Genomic DNA, 17992 nt, shown 5'->3' on the forward strand with positions numbered 1-17992 from the left:
TCCCACCCAGCCAGAGAAAGCGGGCCAGGACTGGCTGTCTGGGGTACACGTCACCTCAGTGTCTAATAACAGAGATCAGGTATTCAACCGCTTATTCCGCTCGAGTGCATTCAACTCCTGGCTTAGTGGAGCAGTGAAATTATATTCATATCTTAAATGCATAAGGGTCCCTTAGTATCATTCGATAATAGAATGCACACCCACACAGATTTGAAAAACAAGGGATCAGCAGAAATGGCTGGTCTGATCTTCATGGTTGTAGTCCGTCAGTATTCTCTCAGTAACAAAGACATTCTGTGCAGGTTAGGCTTTACATATAATACAGACCCCGCTCTTTATAGAGCTTATACAGTGGCCATATAAAGAGTGTTTGTGTGTTTCGGGACATGATCATTAAACCGGACACGGCAGTAGCAGAGAGATAGGTAAACGGAAATAATGACTTAATGTTCTCGGTCTGCAGGAAGGAAGCAATCAATGTGTTTTTATAGCTATCGATACAAATGATGGTATTTTCTGAGCTGAGCTCTTTAACTGGACTTCGTGCGTAACAGAAAATTCATGGCAAAACTGAAAGCTGGCCCCAGTGGGATTTAAGGAGACAGTAGCGTTGCATATGTCCCACCAGCATACAGTATCTGACCAAATGGGGTCTCTGCATTGAAATACAAGCATTTGCTGCTCCTTCCAGTGTGTCACAGCCAGCATGGGTCCTGAGTCCCTGACACGAAGGCAGCAATGTCAGGCTCCAGTGTGGGGCAATGTGACAAAGACAAGCCTTCCTCCTCCGACCCATCACTGTGATGAATGTCAGAGTCTACCTCTGGCACTTTCTGCCATTCTCTGTAACACTCCGTTCCCATCTTTCCTGCTCCCTTCCTTCCTTCCTTATTCCCTCCCTCCCTCCCTCTTCCAAACCAGCCGTACATTTCCACTACTCCTTCATCAGCCCCGGGCTCTCCCGCTCTCCTTCATCCTTTCTTCACTGTTCTTCGCAGCGTAATATTCTTCTTAACCTCTTTGTCGTTCTCGCTTTTCCTCGCACTAGATGTTAATGACACGTCTTATATGCGATCTCCGGCTGACTTTATAGTCCAATCAGCCTCCTAGCTGAGCAGAAGCTGTCTGATGTGCCCGTCTGTTCAGAACAGCGCTGTTTCGCTGGGAAGGGGAAGAGCACTTCACCGTTACACAGATCAAACGTTACACATTTGAAATATCCCACTTTCTGGATAATGATACCACGTCATGGTCCAAAGTGTAACTGACAGCCATGACCATCAATCTGGGACAAGGTCAAACTGTTAATAGGATGCTGGAAGGCAGAAGCCGAAGCTTGATATGTCTTCATTAGAGTCCCGGCCTCATAGGAACAAGGGCTTAGATCAGTATGGGTCAGCGTGATGATCGACATGATGCCTGTCTGAGTCACGTCAGGAGGGCCGACGGCAGCCGTCAGTACACAAACAATATTACCATACTCATTTGCACCGAGGCATTGACTTAGGCTTCCGTGGAATCCCCCGATCTGTCAATGCAATCAATGAATTCCACGATGCGCACGCAGCAGAGGAAACAGGGCCACAACTCTCATGTTTGTTCAGGTCGAGCATGGAAGGATCAGACGAGAACGGGGATGTTTAGCGTCCATGGTGGGAAGGCAAAAAGGCCACAGAATTGCTTCTCTTTGATTATACTGTATGGGGCCAGTGGTGTGAAATCATGCTATGAGTGGGTGACCTGCTATGCCCCATAGGAGCTAATAAAGGTCTTACCTAAGCAATCTACCTCAGTGGAAATCATCTGAGCTGAAACCAGCATATGGTTCCTCAGCTGGATTCAACCAGAGCCTGCCCATGCACTCCATCAGGTGGCAAGGGATCGTTTTATAACTGATCCTTTTCATGGCAATATGGTGTGTTTCGATTTTTTGGCATGTTTAAATCAGATTTTCACTTTTCAAATGTTTGGATGAATACGCTCCGTTAGATTTGATGGTAATCGATATACGTCGTCAATAGTATAAAATGTTGAATTATGTGTAGTCCATAAAGTCATGCCATTCTTCTGTTGTGCATGTCTTTGGATGTGTCTCGTTGCTCCCCTAACATAACAAAAGGTGTTCTAAGTCTGAAGTTGTCTCATTCCAGTGTAAGCATACGCACCGAATGTGACCGTCTCAAAGAAATATCTGAAATCTTTTTGATCACAAGCACACTGCTACGATAAACAGAACGTCTCTTGTTCGTGGGTAGATTGTGATTGTGCTTCCCGTCAGCCTGACCTGTAGTGAGCCCAGCTTCTGCTCCTGAGGACCCTGAACGTCAACACGAGAAGCCAAGGACATCAGCCCTTCTACTGCTTTGTTTCCTGCCCCTCCAGCACTCTGGCTGCTTCTTTCCTCTCCAGATCTGTTTGTCTCCCCTCCCTTTCCCTCCTCACCCTCCCCCTCCCTCCTCTGGGGATTAGGCCGCGTCAGTAGCGTCAGTCAGCCTGTTTCACATCCCATCCAGCCGGCCTTGGCACGCAGCTTCAGAAGGAAGGGTTAGGAAGGAAGCTCTCTGTCATTGGTGAACAAGCACACCTAGGGCGGAATGGCTTCAGTCCCCGCGTCTCGGAAAGCTGGGACCGCAGCGGACGTCTTTGCGATCCAACTCAAAAGGGTTAACAAAGGCGAACATGATTTAACGAGTTATTCCATGGCCTGTGATGCATGACTGGATTACAGACGCAGAAAATAGATTACACATTTGTCATCTGCTCTGCCGGCATTGATCTTTTGATTGATGAAAGTCAAGGGCTACCTCATTAAATGTATTCTAATCGAAGTTCTCATCTCCCCCGCCGAGACTGCTTCCCAACCCTTTCTCTCATGTTTCATTTACCTCCTCTTCTTTTAGCTGCGTAAACACACAAAGCCCCAAACCACTCCTATGACTGCACACTGGGATAAATAATTGACTTACATGATTTAATGCTTCAGGAAGCCAGATATATGGACCGCTAAGGTACACTATCATGTGTATGTTCTCTGTGTACATTGAGTCACTGCTACCCCTTGAAGGCTATCAGATCGGTACAGTTAGAAAAGGCCTCGTCAATGGAGCCAGTGAAGAATCCAAGCCTGAACCATACGACTGTGTCTGGCTAGAGAGACCAGGGAGAGAGAGAGCCCCTTACGATATCCTGGTGGAAATCCAGGTGCAAGGTTGAGAGAAGAAGAGAGGAGAGGAGAAGAGATGAGAGAAGAAGAGAGGAGAGAAGAAGAGAGGAGAGGAGAAGAGAGGAGAGAAGAAGAGAGGAGAGGAGAGGAGAGAAGAAGAAATGTCACCTGCCTTCATCGTGTCGCTCAACCTCTTTGGACGCCAGTATCAGTTGTTCTCTAACGAGTTCGGTGGCATCGCAGTCAGCCGAAGAAAACCTAGAGCTGTGTGGGGATGATGCTGGTACTCTTGTGAGCACACAGGTAGACATGGGTGCTGTGGAGGTTGTGCTGTGCAGTATCTCCTCTGCGGAGGACCACTGTTGTGTCGGTCATGCTGTCCCTCTGTACAGTAGTCCCTGTGGTACTTAACATCATTACTGGCCTCTCTGTCACCACAGCAACCAGCCTGCTGACAGCTAGGCGCAAGGCAGCTACTATGATACTGTACTCTGTTGGTCTGGGCTTGGATTGCGCTGTGTGTCGTTGGTTGTGGTTTGTAATGATCCTGTTGTTTACGCCGCGTGTCACTTACACTCTCGCACACGCACACAGACCGCGTGTTGTTCCCAACCCATGAGCTCATGTTTCCCTGACGCTGACGGTATACTACTTATCCTTTTAGACATCCACTTCTTTGGACACCCTCCATATCTCCTGCCCACCCCTAACCTCCTCCTCCTCTTCCTCCTCACCTTTTCTTCTGCCACATCTCTGCCTGCCCCCCCCTCCTGCCCCACTCCTATCCTGTCAACCTTCCTCCCAGCTTCCTTGCCCTTCTTCAGTGTCCCCCCAGGACCCAGTCACAAGCACGCTGTCTTGCTTTACTGGCTAAAGGTTTAATCCTGCTAAAAGGTTCACCCCCCCCCCCCCACCCCGCCCCACTAACGCCCCCTCCTGCCCCACCAGCACCCCCCCCCCCTTCCCCCCCTTCTGTCAGGAACTGATCACTAAGGCCATTAGATCTAGGATGACCACTGTACGTATTCCCAACCGCCTTGTCATGTCAAAGGCTCTGGAAAAGATTCATATTACCACTGAATATTCATAGATATGTTATTTCATTATATCGATTGAACTCCATTGCTCCTGCTGAATACAAATGCCGGGAGTTGTAAGGCAAGCCACGAGGACACACCAAGTCAGGGATATGTAGTCTCCACTACACTACAGTACACCAACTACAGTTAAAGCTCAATGTTTTAATCATGTTTTATAAAGGGATTCAGGTCAGCTGCTAACTTTCACATCCAGACCGAACGGGTGAAATATGAATTATTCAGGATCGGCAGAAAACCCTGAGTATACACAATAATGCGAGCTAACCTCCCAGAGCTGTATCATTGCGGTTGCTTGAATAATGAATGCCAGACCAGGTTTAGAATCTCTGTGCAGCTAAAAGCAGCAGGATTGTGCGATTCTCACAGTGTGTTACATGAGATCATCTGCAGGGGACTACAGGGACAGACTCTGCGTTTAAGACACACAGACTTGTCAGTCCCTGTCAGTGCATGAACCAATCAGGTTAGTTTATTCTGGCGCGCTAGACAGCTATAAATAAACAAGCAGCTATCTGTCTGTGACCTCTGACCTGCGTACTCTGTGGAGTGGCGGACGACCTTGGGGTGGGCAGCTCCATGGTCGGGTCCTCCCTGCCTCGTGTCAACAGGCTGCAGGCTCAGAGCTGCTTCCTCCAGCAGCAGGGTCGCAGACTGGAAGCTTCCATCAAAGGGCAGGAGATGAAAGACTCAAAGCACTTTGGCTGTGATTTGTGATTAGCGCTTGGGTCAATGTTTGGGTCTGATCAAAGCTGGAGCCTGTTTGTGTGGATGTCTCCATGGACTCCTGCAGGATGCTCTCTTTGTGATGTTGTTATGAGAAGGTTTTAAAGGAAGTGTTAACTACAGTCTTGATGAATCTGCTTTGTGTATATTTGGTGGCTTCTTAGTCATTTAACCCTGTGCCAGGCTAACCATCTTGACTCACACATAACCAGCTGGCAAAAACCACGCAACCTTTTCATAATCCTTTATTTATTCATAGTTTTTTCACATAGGCTAGATATTATTATTGCTGCAGTTGTGGAGCTTTTCCAATGGTGGCTCCCCATATCCCCACAACAGGGTGCTATGTTCATATCTCATATATCATCTTAACGCATGCTGAATAATACATGTCACAGGAGCGGGATGCAAATAAATGAAACAGTCTCTTTTTTAAATTACATGTCATGACACAATCTATCCATTCTATTGATGCTTCAGTAACATGCCTTTTTCAAAGTCCATATGGGGGAAAAAACACATTTTTGGAACATACAATTTCCATTAGAGAACAAAAGCTTAACAAAGAGCACATTAATGTGATATATTCTTAAAGCTGGTAATCTATCATAATGTCCAGCTCCACCAATATCCCCCGTACCCACCCCACCCTACCTTACTACTTATATCCCCATCACCCACCCCACCCCACACTACCCCACTCATCACCCACGTCTCACGGGGAAACAGCTGACTTAATGTAATTATTACATTTCAACTATGTACAGTAACTTGGAAATATGGCACCAAATTTGATTATAAAGAAAACAACTGGCGGTAATACATGAACATGTTGTGAGCAGGTAATTCTGTTTCCCGTGTACTGGAAAAAAAAGAGCTTATTGGAATTCCATCCATTCCTTTAGTGCTTTATACTCAGTCCTATTAAAGAATGCAGAGTGCTGAGAGGCAGGTCAGTCAGGGGGCTGACGGAGGGAGGGGAGGGGCTAGTGCTGGAAGGATAGGATTAGGGTTTGCAGTTTGTGCTGAGGTATAATCTTCATCTTTTTTGTCTTTCTTTGATTTTTTTCAGGGGTTTTCTAAGAGGGGGTTGAAACAAGGTGCACTTCTTCTTTGCTCCCTCTAAGGAAGAACTGCCTGCAGGGGAGGAACAAACAAACGGCAAAGAAAGTCCCTCGGCAACTCAAATGAGGTGTAGCTCTACCCATGACCTGACTTTGGAGAACAGGGGACACGCGCGAGCGCTACCTTATCTCCCCAAACACACATGCGCATGCATGCACACGCTAATGCACTCATACATGCCCACGCATACATGGGAAAAAATGAAGGGATTACTTTTGACCTCTAGCCAAGGCAAAGGATGAGATACTTTAGGTCATTCTTAATTCGAGCTATCCTTACAGTGTTCAATATTCTTAGTAACTTATATCTTCCCTTTTCCATTGTGTTGCCTTGGAAGGCACCTAGTGTCACCTAGGATTCAGAACACAACTCCCCCATCGGCGTAAGAAGTCTATAAACACAACACATCAACCCTTTCTCCTCAAGGAAGGTACTTTTCAGTCAGAGGAGCTTCTCTGTCCAGCAATGCACCAACATGACCCATTGTCTCTCTGGGCTCCTGAAGAATTTTGCAGGGTCGACCCAGTCTCTTGGGGTGGAGGTGGGAGTCCCAGGTCGAGACCTCCTCCCCCCCCCCCAACGTCAGTTCCCACGCAGAGGAGCCTTTGTCAGACATAGGCTGACTCGCTGGACTGGGTCCTGCCCAGGTTGGGGGCCTGAGACAGGTGCGACACGTCCTTCTTGCGCACCTCGCAGATGGACTTCCTGCGGGCCTGCACGCCGCGGATGGCCGTCTTGATCTTCCTCCAGCCCAGGTGGTTGAGCTCGGCCAGGTTGAGCAGCACGCAGATGCCGCTGACGGCGAACATGAACACCAGGAACACGGTCTTCTCCGTGGGCCGCGACACGTAGCACTCCACCTCCTTCACGCAGGGGTAGCGGTCGCACTCGTACATCCCCGGCACGTTGAAGCCGTACAGGAAGTACTGCCCCGCCAGGAAGCCGATCTCCAGCGCGTTGCGAAACACCACCTGGATGACGTAGAAGCGCGAGATGCCCTCCTGCCGCCGGACCTTGGCGCTCTTGGCGTGCGTGAGCCCGCGCGGCACGTTGGGGATGTCCTTGATGTCCAGGCAGTCCTGCTCCTCCTTCCCGCTGTCGGGGTTCTGCACCAGGATGCCGTTGATGTTGCGGAGCTTGCGGGCGTGGTGGTCACCGCGTCCGTGTTGGCCCTGGCCGTGGTGGTCCATGTAGGGGTGCAGGAAGGAGTAACTGCGGTCGCGTTGCTTGGCGGACTGGTGCACGGAGTAGGTGATGAAACACAGGCTGGGCGTGCACACCAGGATGATCTGGAAGACCCAGTAGCGGATGTGCGAGATGGGGAAGGCCTTGTCGTAGCAGGCCTGGTTGCAGCCGGGCTGCATGGTGTTGCAGATGAACATAATCTGCTCGTCCTCATACACTTTCTCCCCCACTATACCCACTATCAAAATACGGAAGATCACTACTACTGTCAGCAGGATCCTGCAGAGAGAGAGAGGGCGAGAGAGGAAGCAGATCGAGGGAAAGGAAGAGGAAAACAAGACAGAAAACACAGATTAGAGAACAGAAGTCAGACAAATATACCTTTATATTTTAGTTTACACTTTCCGAAATAAATCAAGCAACATCTTAGCGTGCACAAAGTCAGATATAATTTTTCCGTGTTGGCTTTGGCATTTGTTTGTGTGTGTTTGTTTAAGCATTTCTGTCAATAACAGGCAGGCTTAACAAATCCCCACCCAATCAATGAGACAAAGGGGGTTTCACGCCAAGGACAAATCTTTTCAGATGTGTGGATACCTGTGTGTGTGTGTGTGTTTATTCCTCAGCTGCTGCTGCTGCTGTAGCAGTGTACAGGAGGGGTGGGTTGTTGCGCTCTAAATAGCACGCTCACGTGAGCTCACCACGCATGAGAGGGTTAGGGTGAAGCAGGAACGCTCATCAGCGGTTGGAAGAGGTGATTTCACTCTCCTCTACCCTGACAGGCTCAATGGGAACAGGAACCTGCATATCAAAGCCATTCACACACAGTTGGCTGACGCCTGTTTTAGGGTTTTTGGGTTGAGCGGCCGTGTTTTAGACAAAGAAAAAGGGAGAGAGAGCGCGAGAGAGAGAGAGATGGAAAGAAAAAGACAAATCTAGTCTGACAGAGGGAGAGAAAAAGAGAGAGAAAAGGTGGTTGAGAGTGAGAGAGAGAGGCAGAGAGACGCAGTCATTGCTGTGCAATGAACACGAGGGTCTCTGCATGAATATCCATCATGTTGCTGTGAGCGTAGCCCACCACCCCCCCCCCACCCCCACCCCCCCCCACCCCCGTCTGCCGTGACGCCAGCAGCAAGCTTCACTCTGCTGCAGGAGACGGAGCACAAAGACGAGCCCTCTCTCAGCTCTGTCAGTGGGCAGAGGAGGACCGTCAGACACCTCCTCCAGCCAGCCACGGGATTAGACCTCCTATTACATGTATTTACACTGGACTGAAGAAGCAGTAATCATCTGTGAGGGATTACGAAAGGAACAGAATGTTCTGGGCTGCTGTGGTGTGGTGTGAAAAGCAGAATGGGGATATGTTGGGAAAGATGAAACCGGTCCAAAAAATAGCATCAAATAGAATAGACTATGTAATCCACATGCAATCCTGAATACTAATCTGCAATCTGCATGGTTGGCATTGGTATGTAAACCCAACTACATAAGCAGCGCCCAGAGACTCCCTTTTAGTGTTGGCCCACCCCCTCTATTCTTCATTGATTATTTATCCATTGTTATTGGTTTGACTGATGGAAAAAGTGTTCAAAGAGACATTGATTGAGTGTGTGCACTTCATTTGGACCACTAGCCTGTAGAGAGCCTCCCAGAGGACCAGGGCAGTTTAGCCATGGGTATTTCTAGATATGATATTTCTCTCTCTCTCTCTCTCTCTCTCTCTCTCTCTCTCTCTCTCTCTCTCTCTCTCTCTCTCTCTCTTTCTCTCTCTCTCTCTCTCTCTCTCTCTCTCTCTATCTATCTATCTCTCTAGCCCTCTCTCTCTCTCTCTTGCACACACTTTCTCACTCCCTCACTCCCTCCCTCTCTCGCTTGCTTTTTTTTCCATAGCGCAATGTCAGAGTAGACCCTGACGTGTCTTTAAATTATCCCCACCTCCCCCACAACCATTCTCCTGGCCAGTTACCACAGCAACCACCTTCTGAACCAGTCAGTGGGGTGGTTCAGGGAAGGAGGAGGCGAGAAGAGGGGATGGAGGGATGGGGAAGTGGAGGGATGGGGGAACGCTCGCGAGGAGTAAAAAGGGAGAAAGGAAATTGTGCACGAATCGAGGGAGGAGAAAGAGACGGCTGTGTTCTGAAGGAGGGAGGAGAAAGAGACGGCTGTGTTCTGAAGGAGGGTGATGCTGTAGGTGGAGGATCCGAATCTTCTCAGGGTTTTGTAGTGGCAAACAGAGCAGAACATGTGTTACTGGGGTTGAGACTCCAAATAGAGCCGCCAGCCGCTGCAGGACTGTTCTCACACCACCTGGGCCTCATGTGTGTGTTCACAGACTGTGTGTGTGTGTGTGTGTGCGTGAGGGAGAGAGAAAAAGAGGAGAAACAGAACGAGAAATAGACAGATAAAAGGAGTGCGCTAGTGAGAGAGCTCGGCAGCTGAGGGTAAGAACACTACACTGCATCCCAGGGTGCTTGGAAACCCAACAAAGGAGATCTGTGCGCCTTCCCTTAAACGTTTTTGGCATTAAGGTTAAATATATGGCATGGCGACACACTCACGCGTGACGAGCTTACGATATGGTATATTTTTGCTCACACACATATACGCGTGTGCAGGGACGCACACACACACACACATCACAACCCATAGAGAGGTTCTCTCATGTCGAGTCTGTGTTTCTCCTCCATTGTTTGATGGCAAGTGTGGGTGAGCCTGTCGGAAGAGGAGGCCGTTTGACAGACAATGGTTGATAAGAAATAATTTGTCTGCAGTTCAAAACACAAGAAAGCCCAACCAATAAGATAACGCCTCATTATCCGCTCTTTTGGCGTTCTGGGAGAATCTATACCACTGCAACAGCTGCTGTCAATGTATTGAACATGCAACAGGAGCAACCATCCGCCTGTATGTATCTGGGCTCGTGGAGGAGGCTGTGTCTCAGAGCTGTCAGGTGCCACACATCTCCAGTTATGCAGATATGTATCTGCAGGCCTCCTGGTGCAGTCTCCTGTCAGCATGATGGATAGTAATGACTGTACAAACACCTGCTGGAGAGAGTTACAGAGGAATCAATGTTACCTTAGTGCACTGGTTGCACAGGCCTTAGGAGGAGTAGACCATCGCAGACCAAACTGTTCTCCGTGTAAGAACCCGTGTGTTGATTTTCTGTTCTCTGTGTTGTTTGTGTTTTATGGCAAACTGTTTCTGCAGGACTTGCAGGGTTGACTTGACTGCAATGTTGGACTGAGCGCGTGTGGTACAGCATAGCCGGTCGCTTTGCTGCAGTGACGGGAGATATCTAGGAGCTGCTGTGAAATGAAGCTTTTAGATACTGCATACAAGTTTGGAGTGTTGCAGAGTGTGTGTTTGTTTGTGTGTGTGTGCGCGTGTGTGTGTGTGTGTGTTATTCTGCTGTGTAACAAGATAATCAGCATGGAGTAGATTGCTGCATCAGCAGAAAGCAGGGGAAGAAGGTCGTCTGCAAACATCAGTGTTTTAAGCCCTGCAGAGAGAGGCACCCATGCATTAGTACCGATGAACATAGGAGAACCCCCCAGGCCCTCATCAGCAGAATACTCAATGTCCACTGCAGATGATCAAAAAGTACTTTCGACTATCATTAAGACGTCCTCTTCTATTTGAGTAGGGTTCAGTGGTGTACAGTACACAAGGCCATCGATTGTGCGCGGTACGGCTGCTCAAAAGGGGTGGGGAGGGGGTCTACAGCAGTTCACCACAGCTCTGCAGCACCACATCAAAGCTTCCCCCCCCCCCAACATCCCTCACATTAAAAGCAGCTTGAAAACGACCATGTCCAACATCAGTCTGTTTCGCCTTTCATAATCCACTCACCGCCCTAAAGCAGCCAATCTTGGGGGAGAGGGTTCGATCCAATCGCCACGCCGTTAATTCCACAATCCGAGGGGTTTCAGACACGGGCCAGTGTGTCATTTGAAATGAGGGTAACTCGGGTTCATCATATAACTTTCATGAGAAACTACAGCGCCGAATCCTCCGAGAGACACCCTGTCCTGCTTTCTGACAGAGAAGAGCTCCGCCACTGGGGGGGCCAGGCTGCCCACCAGCCATCCAGCAGCAGTCAGGAATCTTAAGCTGCTCCTCCAGCTAAACTGCATGTCTGATTACTGTCCTTGCGGATAATTGAGTCTCCATCTTTGTTCGGAGGGATGATGTCATAGACCAGAGCTGTATCTTAAGGCTGGGCTTTGCACTTCCGGGCCGATGAAAGAAAGACAGTCTATTCAACGAAATGGTTGTGATGTACCCCACTAGGGAGATGAAAACAGTTGGGTGTTATTTTTATTATCCTAGTTTGTTCATGTAAATATTCAGCCGTGTTTGGAATGTAGTGAAGATCTGCTATTGCGTCTGCTATTTCATGTACAGGATTCTGTGGATCATGGAGTGATCTGCTAGGGTGTCTGTCTGGAGTCGAGTCCAGAGAAGTGTCTCTCCTGCTGGTGTGTCGGCTGGACGTGTGGACCCCGGTTCTCCCAGAGGCTCTCACACACACACAGTCATCCACACAGCATCTGCTGCTGTCAGCCTCCAGGGGCATCTCCACGGCCCCCCGAGCGCCGACACCAGATGCACTGGGAAAACACACATACACACACATTCACACCGGTGATGGTTATAGACTCCGAAGAGCATGATCTCAGCTACACACTGAAATTGGAAGCTCACAACGTGAACACAATCGGCACACACAGAAACTCACATTCAGATGAGAACACACACAGGCAGACTGAAACAATGGCGGCGGTAATCGTAGGCATGTCTGCTTACTGGGCACCTTAACTGATAATATTATTCCATATCTTATGGTGCATGTCTCTATAATAAGATCCAGTAATTGCTGATGGCAGCGCATAATGAATGAAGACCTTACCAAGCAGAGAGCTGAATTACATTATAACATCTATCATACTGCAGACATTTCTCTTTCAGTCTCCCCTCCCTTATATTTCATTTCCCTTCCCTCTCTTCTTCCCTCTCTCTTTCTGTCTCTCGCCCGCTCCTTCTTCTCTTCCCTTAGTTATTGTTTGTAGTTCTTAGCTGGTTAATATTGGATGTCCTCCACTCATGTCAACACTTTATTCCTCTGAGCATGGTCTGTGTGTACTGTGTGTAGCTTGGACTGTGTGTACATTAATATGAATGTAGAATAGGAGTCATGTAGTATTATAGGTCTAGAACAACTCTCCAGCTATGTACTACAAAAATATTGAGCCATCTCAATGCAGAATAAAACAGAACGTATGCAATATAGATGTAGTATGTGCATCTGCACGAGCAGTATATACTATATGTAAACCAATCAATGATATATATTTAAATAGCACAACTAAAAACAACAAGTGAAATGCCAAGGGAAATAGATGGGTCTTAATGCAGAATTTAAATGTATCGAGGCGAAGCGAAGGACGGATGCGTAGAGGAAGGCTGTAGACTTTAAATCGAGCTCGTAACGTGTACAAAAGCATCTGCTTTGAGGATCTGAGAGACCTTGATGTGTGGTGGAGGCTGGGAAGGTTGGAAATGCAAAGGGATTCCAATCCATGTACTGCTTCAAAACCAAATAATACAACTTTAAAATCAGTTCGATATCTAACTGGAAGCCAGGTGGAGAGAGGGGCATGCAGTCTGTCTTCCAGGTGCCAGTCAGGAACCTCGCAGGTGCATTCTGGACCCACTGCAGGTGAGCGACTGAAGGGAAGACTCACAGACTCCCATGTACAGGGAGACGCAGTGTATACTGAATATATTTTGTGTGAGAGAGAGAGTGTGTGTGAGTCTGTGTGTGCGTGTGTGTGCATGCGAGTGTGCGTGTACTTGTGTGCGTGTGTGTCTCTGTGTGTGTGGGGGGCTGTAACTAAGGTATCCGTCAGCCACGCCAGTGTGACGAGGAACGACGCAGATCCTCCATGATGTTGATCACGATGAAGACCCGCGCTGCCAGCCCAGATCCTCCGCAGATGGAAACTTTGCCCTCCTTCGCTCCCTCTCTCCCTCCTCTCTCCGCTCTCCAAACCGGCCCCCTTTTCCAGCCCCCGCAGCCCTGTGCCCACTCGCTCTATCCCTCCGTCCTCTCCTCTTTATTGTTTCATCTCTCCCTGATCCCCCCATGGTCCTGTGTTCTCCTCTCTCTCCCTCTTTCCCGCTCCAGTCGTCTCTGGCACTGACCCCACTACAGCATTGCAGTGAAGAAAATGATGCATCAACACACTTCCTTGCCTTTTCACCGTACCTGCAAGGTGTTCGACTCGCTTTCATGCAGGATCCCCCGGGCTGTTCCCGCTCAGAATGTAGAAAGGGAGATTACGGGTCGTATAATGTGTGTGTGTGTGTGTACGTGTGTGTGTGTGTTGAATCTAGACTACAGAGGACAGTGAGGACAAAGCCAAACTGGATTGAAGCTACCGCCAATGGCCAAACGTGATTGATTCAATAGGAGAAGAAGGGGGGGGGGGGGGGGGGGGTGAAGTCGGCTTTTCCATAATGACCAGAAAGAATATACTTTACTTCTAATCTAAGTTGTGCTAAATGCTGGCTTTCAAAATAGCCGTACAAACAGCACAAGTGTTCATCTGAATGACCCTGCCATGCGGCGAGACTAGCAGAGCCAAGCTTCACAAATAACCCTGCCAAACAGACCCAGAGTCACATGGGTTTGCATATAGCATACAGTATATCACTTTACTGGCTCTCAGTACAGTGAAGTAGGGCGAACCCACATTCTGACATGCACACACACACACACAGACACACACGTTATACAAACTGACATAAATACTGCAGTACAATTGTATAAACACGTACTGTATACACCAAGTTCCCACATAGTTAGTGTGGCCGAGTGCCTTGCACTGTTGCCTCACAGCAAGAAGGTTCTGGGTTCAGTTCCCTCACGAGGTCCTGTTTGGCACAATCCAGTGCTCAGGTGGGCTACCTCCCAGGCCCTAATGTGTGGAGTTTGCATTTTCTCCCTTTGCTTACATGGGTTTCCCCACACAGAACCCCAATATCAAATCAAGCAGAACAAATTGTTCTCCTGCCCATGTCCTTGGCCAGCACATGGATGAGCCCTTGGCCAGCACATGGATGAGCCCTTGAAATTGGCCCCCCGGGGCACTGCTGATGTGGCCGCCCACTTCTCCTGGCTGCCCTGCGAAGGAATGACAGCAGGACGGGACAAAAGCAGAGACGTATTTCTCTGGAGGATGCCCTGGCATGCGCGCGCGTGTGTTTCCACCACTGCACGTGTGTGTGTGCCACGTTTATGAGATTATTCAAGGAGATGATCCTTCTAGTCTGACCCTCCGAGCAGCAGTGCCACGCGGAGTCTTGGCCCTGCTGCATCTAGACGAGCACGACAGGAACAACACACAGCTATTAGGTTACAGCTCACGGCTCTGTGGCCCAACACAGAGTCCTGCAGGGACGACCGAGTCTGCCTGCAGCCACAACACAGAGAGATCAGTGACAGCACACCTCATCGCCGACATCCACCAGAGCAGCCGACGCAGCGGTCCTCTGAGGGGCAGTCCGCCGCCCACAGACCCCTCTCTCTCCAGCAGGATCACCACAGGATCTCTGGTGGACGGCTGTCACTCACAGCAGCACTTGGGCCTCCAGACAGTCCTAGAATCCCCTCACGGCGGAGGCAGAGTGCTACGGAACGGCCCAAATCTAGTCGGAGGAGCAATTAATCAGGAAACTTGTTGGATATCTGGGGGGGAAGTCTCTCTTGACAGCCCTGTAGAATGCATCAACGCCTCAGATTAAGGAGGAAAGACACGAACACAACTCGATGTCGGCATTAATAATGCTGTCTGACAGGAGCAGCCGACAAATTGAGAGACTTGTCTCTCTCCCCCTGAATAATTGTGGGCGTTTTTTCATTCATTGATTCCTTCACTGATTCATTTATCCCTCGTTTTGCAACCGTCACGCTGTGAATGATTTCAGCTGCCACGGGTTTGATTTCCACCCCGGAGACGTGAAGAACAGGAAGATGTTTTATTCAGTTCTTCAACGTTTAGAAGAGACCAGGGTGTAACTGACACCGTGCACAGGACAGTCTGACTTCTGCATGGTCTATACCAATCATATCTTTTCCTCTTTAAGAATACTTGATGTACTATAAGGCTTTGATACTACTTGATCCCACTATGACGTGTGTGTATTCCAATATACACCTTCAACCTTCAACTACAGCTTCATATCTCTTGCAATCTGTCACATGTATTAATAGCTGCAGTACATGGTCTGCAGTCAACCAGGTCATCTTCTTCACTTTTAATTATGCAGCCAGACACACATAAATACAAGCAAACCAACACACACACACACGTACACACTCCCACTCCCTCTCTTTCTCTGACACACACACATACACAGCGGCGCACTCTCTCTCCGTGAACACACAAACACACACACGGAAACAACATTTGGAAGGCAGAGAAGGTCAGGCCTTGCCCTTGCATGGGCTACCTGGGGTTGGGGTTAATGGGCTCAGCAGTGAGGTGGCCTGCGTGTTAACTCAGGCTCGGTGCCCAGGCTCCTGGGCTCAGGGGGGGGGGACACACACTCTGTGCTCCACACAGGGCTGCTCCTGCACCCCCCTGAGCTGCACCACAGTGCTCGCACCGGAGATCGACACCCCTCCTGACTAGACGTGTACACGTGGAAATTAAAACCGCTCTGTGCCGTCGGCTCAGTGTCGCCATGGAGGAGCTAGTAGAGTTTACTGTTGGGAAGAACTTAGATTGTGCTTAATAGGTGGAAAATCACTCCAAGGCCTCTCGGAGTAATCACACAGATGATGGAGCTTATTCTTCACACACCAAAGGAAAAACAGTTATTATAGCCTGTCCCCGATACACGTCTGCACAGCTAATCACACCCTGAGCTCATCTGCTCATGCATAAGCTCAGTGCAACTAACACTCCGCTAGCCCTACATTCAAACACAGACACGCACACAACACACACACACACACAAAATGATCTATTTAGACAGAGCCTCATAATGAATGAATGAGAACTGTTTCGTTTTTTTCTCCAGAAAGTCTGACTTAGCCTACTTTTCAATTCCTACTAGATGAGAAGCCTCCCGGTTCCCCCACCACCTCTCAGCACCTCAGTGGCCCCTGCCATCTGTCTCCTTTTCTCCCCCTCTTTTCTCCCCTTCTGGTGTCCTGCAAAAATGCAGAGGTCCTCTATTCCCCTCCATCAATACCTAGGCCAATAGGTGGAATCAACTCAAGAGCCCTGCTGAATTAACTGTAATGCCCAGTAATGTGCTCTATTGATTATGTGCAATTAGCTTATCCCCTAACTAATACTGGGAGTGGGAGGGACGAATTGGGGAGATGGGGAAGGACATGGGGAACGGAGCGGAGGAGAGGGGAGGGGGAGAGAGGACAGGCGGACACTGGGATGAGCCTGAAGGAAGGGGCGTCCACTGGGATCCCGCCAACACACACACACACACCCACACACTTACACACACAGGCAGATGCACACATTTGAAAATCGAAAGGCACACAACATAAATAGGCAGACTGGCACACACGGCGGTGACGTTTCCGGAGGACACTCTTACCTCCCAATCATGGTAGAGTGTTGCTGGACAGCAGCCTCGAGCAGCCGCTCCAGAATGGTCCACTCCCCCATGGTCATCGAAAGACAGGTTCAGCCTCGAGAAGAACCGGGTCTCCGGGGCCGTGGCCCTCCTCCTCCCTCCTCCTCCTCCTCCTCCCTCCTCCTCCTCCTCCCTCCTCCTCCTCCTCCTCCTCCTTCCTCCTTCCTCCTCCTCCTCTCCCCTGTCCCGGGCTCGGCGCTCCTGTGGGGTCCCCGGCCAGAACGGGCGCATCCGCCCCTGTCCCGCACCGGCCTCCTCCTGACCTCTGCCGGTCGAGCCGACGGCTCGCGCTCCGGGTCGGCGTTGACCGTGGGGGCGAGGCGGCGGCGAGCGAGTCCTCCCTCGCCCAGTCCCGGTGTTTTCCTCACACCTCCGGACACCGAGAGAGGTGTTGTCCTGAGCTGTGCCTTCTACCTATCCTCCTCTCTCCCCCCTCTCTCCTCCTCCTCTCCCCCCCTCTCCTCCTCCTCTCCCCCTCTCTCCTCCTCTCCCCCCCTCTCTCCCTTTCTCCCCTTCCTCTGTGCAGCAATGCTCGTCCTTCTCCCCCCTTGCCGCACCACTCTGCTCTTACGCTAGAGCATATGCTACAGCTCACTGTGTCGGACAGCCATGGTCTCGCTCTCCCTCTCCTTCCTTGTCTCTCCCTCTCCCCTCCTTCTCCCTGCTCCTTTTATCCCTCCCTCCTCCCCGCTGCCTCTCTCCTTTCCCCCTCTCTCACGGTCCTCCTCCCTGCCCTCAAGGCAGTCCTCCTACCTCAGATGCACTCTCGTCCATCGGGGCTAAGAGCTCGTCCTTGCACGGTGTCGAGTACCTACCTTCACTGTGCCCTTCCCTCTCTAACCCAACACACTGCACCCAGCTGACCCCTCCTCCGCACACCTCCACACACACACACACACACACACACAAGCGAGCGGCGTGCGTGCGCGCGCACACACACACACAAACCCTTAAACCCGATGACCGGCAAGAGTCACTGCTTAAATCTTCCCCCCGTTCGCTGGCTTGTGGTTCCACGCCCGCACAC

At 49.9% G+C, this 17992-nt stretch overlaps 1 protein-coding gene across 1 annotated transcript; it reads right to left on the reverse strand.

The window, feature by feature from the left end:
• Window positions 1-6719: 6719 nt before the first annotated feature.
• On the reverse strand, window positions 6720-17003 carry gjd1a (gap junction protein delta 1a). Its single transcript, XM_067257149.1, has 2 exons — window positions 16927-17003; window positions 6720-7575 (listed from the first exon to the last, which is right to left on the reverse strand). The coding sequence occupies exons 1-2, from the start codon at window positions 17001-17003 to the stop codon at window positions 6720-6722; spliced, it is 933 nt and encodes a 310-aa protein (XP_067113250.1).
• Window positions 17004-17992: the final 989 nt, after the last annotated feature.

This window comes from Osmerus mordax, chromosome 19 (assembly GCF_038355195.1).
Source record: "Osmerus mordax isolate fOsmMor3 chromosome 19, fOsmMor3.pri, whole genome shotgun sequence".
Taxonomy (NCBI): Eukaryota; Metazoa; Chordata; class Actinopteri; order Osmeriformes; family Osmeridae; genus Osmerus; species Osmerus mordax.

Bases quoted from the DNA above. Each gene is read 5' to 3' on its own strand.
- gjd1a (XM_067257149.1), bottom strand. From the start codon at position 17,003: ATGACCATGGGGGAGTGGACCATTCTGGAGCGGCTGCTCGAGGCTGCT. The intron at 7,576-16,926 runs GTAAGAGTGTCC...CTCTCTCTGCAG, and splicing joins CACTCTACCATGATTGGGAG to GATCCTGCTGACAGTAGTAG.